We start from the raw sequence: 3,415 nt of genomic DNA, 5'->3' as shown, positions 1-3,415 counted from the left end.
CCAGTTCGGGGCCCTCGACGCCAGTGCCAGATACCAGATCCCAGAGATCCAGCTCTGGAAACGGCTCCCGCTAAAACGGACAATCCGCGTGCCATTGTTGACCCTTTTCGGTCCTTTGTTTTTCGCTCGGCCAGCCAAGCGAGCCAAGTGGACGTTTATCTTTTGCAGTCACTGTGCACTTCTAGTTGGCCCGGCCAAAAGTACAAACTGCAAGTGTATATAAACCATTTTATTTGCGCTCTGGTGCGGCATATGTTTGCATAACATTTCGTGGAGCGTAAAGAGCCCAAACTAGCGGCATAAAAAGAGCTCCTTGGGGCTCGACTTCAGTCCTTAAAGCCTAGAAATTTAACGCCGACTTGTCACATATAGAACCCTATATATTTACAGCTTGTTTTGTAATTTTTAACATGGTCAAATTCATAAAACCCGTTCTGTGTCAAGATACATTTTTTTTACGTTTTTGGAATACACGCGCTGAAAACAGCAACCGACGGTGGCGGCCATGGAAGAAGTGGATGTGGGTTGGTTGGTTGTTTTACGTTGGTTGGGGGCATCAACGACCAGGGCGGCTTACACGCAATAAACCGCTTTGACCACCGATCCCTGCTTGGACATCGAGTCCTTGTGCAGCTGGTACTGCAGCTGGTGGGGCGGCAGGACGAGCAGGTCGCGTAGCTTGAGTCCAATCTCCATGACGGCCAGCTCGTTGTGCCCGTTGGCGGTCCAAATTGCTGGCGGAATAGAGGCTCTGCGTTAGAAGTTGTCATGGTACTGTTCAATGGCTAGTGACGCAGAGGGCACTTGCAAAAAAAAAAGTAAGATATCTTTAAATGTCTCTTAGTACCCTGGCTGTACTTGTTAAAATATAAAAAAAAGTTGGCTCTTATCAATAATTAAAATGAACACCAGAAAAGATAAAATTTTTAAATATATTTCATCAGGTCTGCGTTAAAAAGAAATGTACCAATAACCATTAAGAGTTAACAGTTGTTGACTAAGAATACGAAAAAGCTGAGCTAGAACCAGTTGGGAATTATAATACATAAGTAACATAATTAAGATGTTATAAAACAATAACTATGTTTCGAAAATTTTTCAAATGGAATATTTCAAAATCAATTTTTTTTGCGTTTTACTTACAAATTTTGTTGCTCTTGCCGCGCAAGTTGATAACAGCGCCGCAGACTTCTTCAGTGTGCTCAAAGGCCTCGCCAATCAGTATGAGTAGCTGTCAGTGGGCGGAAAAGAGGTTGTTCAGTTGCAACAGATATGACAGTCGACGGACACAAAGCTCCTCTGGCTACTTACCACATCCAGCCAGAGTTTGTCGAGCTCCAGTTTGGAGCCACGCCCCATATTGATGACCCAGCGGCCGCCAAACTTGTTGGCATCATCCTCCCACATGGGCCTGAAAGAAAAACAGAACAGGCAAGAGTAAAAGGGATAGATAAGATGAAACGATATCGAATGCAACTCCATTTAAATTTTAAATTCAAGTTGCTGAAATGTTTACTTATAATAAAGAAAAATCTTTTAAGTCCAGAGAAAATTTTGAAATTGTTAAGCTGATCTGGTTACCAAATCAGTTCGGTAGCAGAAACATATTGCTGTTTATTTAATTTAGTAAAAACATACAAATAAATAATGTTTCACTCACTGTATGCCCTTCTTAAACAAAGAATAATCGCTGCCGACTTTAATCTCGGATGGTGGCTTTATGTGATTGTACAGACTCCAAAAGTCCTCGACCATATCGAAGCTAGTGATCTCGTTCTGCATGTCCTCCCAGGACTTGCTGCGATCGTTCTCCAGGTACCAGAGCGTCCAGGTGTGCTCCAGAGGATGCTTCAAGCGCAGATCAACGATCTCCTTGAGGGGCCTGCGCAGATCCATCTCCGCCAGAGTATTCAGATCCGTATTGGAGCTCGAACGCGACTCGGGCAGCATCTCCGTGCCGCAGTCCATCATCTTCAAGTCGGTCTGCTTGGCCGTGAGCATTGTCGAGGATGTTCGTAAATTGTCTAGTTTACTGAAACAAATTTATAACACGCCTGGTAACCACTGGACGCTATTGAAATTTCAGAGCACTTGGAATAAAGATTGCACACATAGACACAACACGAGAATGTGTTTAAGGGCCTGTCTACGAAACCAGACTAACTTCGTTCCCAGACATCTGACACAACCCAGACAGTAAAGGCACAGGGCTGTGCGGATTATTACTTGCCCCGATTTGGATGGCCCCAATTCATAACTTGCATTGCATGTAAATAATTACACACTCGTTGGGCCATCTCTTCAAGCCCTTGGATTCCACTTCCTGCTTTTCTAATTTAACTTTAAACTTTTTACTCTCTTAAAAGATTATAACTTGCAGAAAGAAAATATTACAAAAAATTAATGAAATTTATTATTAAAAAATTACAAATAAATATCTTCTTAATATTCTTTTACTTAACTGTAAGTTAACAAAGATTTCAGGGTAAAATTGGTAATCTAAATTTCTTTGAAAATAGTCCGGTACTATAATTAGTGGAGATGCCACATTTTTAAATGTTTAAAACTTCATAAATGCTTAATAATACCGTAAATAGTTCCTTATATATTTTTTAAAATATTTATTACTTAATGGAATACAAGGTAAGTAAAAAAAGACTTATCCCAGACATTTTTGTATTTGGTATAAGGGTCCTAAAGGTTACTTAGGAAATGATACATTGCTAGAACCATAATTACCCTTAAAAGTTTACATAACAATACTCAACATATATTATTAAGTCTCAACAGAAATACTTTCTGAGTAGTTCAAATAAATATAAGTCTATAATTTTTCTTCACTGCAGTTCCATGTTCCGGATTCGTTCATGGCCATCTTGTTGGCCTTGGTGATAAAAATCGAGCGCCTTATGCTTTCGTTCATATAAAGCGTTAATTTTATGACTCAGAATGGAAGGACACTTGAGCGACTCCAAGTCCAGAGAGAAATTTACGCACTCACACTTTTCGCCTCTGCTGCCTCCCTTTCTTTTTTCCTATGATTTTATGACAATTGAGGGGGATCAGGGGCGAATGGGGGAGGACTCGAAGAAGGTGGAATTTTCCGGGCTTTGATGGTGTTGATAATGATGATGTTGTTGCTATTGCCAGAGCTGTCGTCTTTTATGTTGCCTGCCATAAAAGTGAAAATATTATGAAGCTTGTTCGAGCTGAAGGAACAATGAAACGGCTACGTAATTGCCGGCAAAGTATCTCGAAAGGCATCTATGAGACAGTTTTTGACTTGTGCAATTGACATTGCCCCGCACAACAGTTGCGATAATATGACAGCCCTAATGCTAATAATAGACAATAGCGAAATTATCGAAATTTTGGCAAGAACAGCGACTTTAATTGGACAGTTAAATGGCAGTAT

At 40.5% G+C, this 3,415-nt stretch overlaps 1 protein-coding gene across 1 annotated transcript; it reads right to left on the bottom strand.

Annotated features, from left to right (window-relative positions):
• Window positions 1-362: 362 nt before the first annotated feature.
• Window positions 363-2,168, bottom strand: LOC108052498 (eukaryotic translation initiation factor 4E1). Its single transcript, XM_017134885.2, has 4 exons — window positions 1,661-2,168; window positions 1,312-1,411; window positions 1,144-1,231; window positions 363-734 (listed from the first exon to the last, which is right to left on the bottom strand). The coding sequence occupies exons 1-4, from the start codon at window positions 1,999-2,001 to the stop codon at window positions 574-576; spliced, it is 690 nt and encodes a 229-aa protein (XP_016990374.1). The 5' UTR covers window positions 2,002-2,168; the 3' UTR covers window positions 363-573.
• Window positions 2,169-3,415: the final 1,247 nt, after the last annotated feature.

The sequence above is a fragment of the Drosophila rhopaloa genome, unplaced genomic scaffold (genome assembly GCF_018152115.1).
Source record: "Drosophila rhopaloa isolate 14029-0021.01 unplaced genomic scaffold, ASM1815211v1 contig_163, whole genome shotgun sequence".
Taxonomy (NCBI): Eukaryota; Metazoa; Arthropoda; class Insecta; order Diptera; family Drosophilidae; genus Drosophila; species Drosophila rhopaloa.
This window is presented reverse-complemented; position numbering and strand designations above follow the sequence as displayed.

Bases quoted from the DNA above. Each gene is read 5' to 3' on its own strand.
- LOC108052498 (XM_017134885.2), bottom strand. From the start codon at position 2,001: ATGCTCACGGCCAAGCAGACCGACTTGAAGATGATGGACTGCGGCACG. The intron at 1,412-1,660 runs GTGAGTGAAACA...TTTTTCTTTCAG, and splicing joins TTGTTTAAGAAGGGCATACA to GCCCATGTGGGAGGATGATG. The intron at 735-1,143 runs GTAAGTAAAACG...CTATTCCGCCAG, and splicing joins CGGCAAGAGCAACAAAATTT to CAATTTGGACCGCCAACGGG.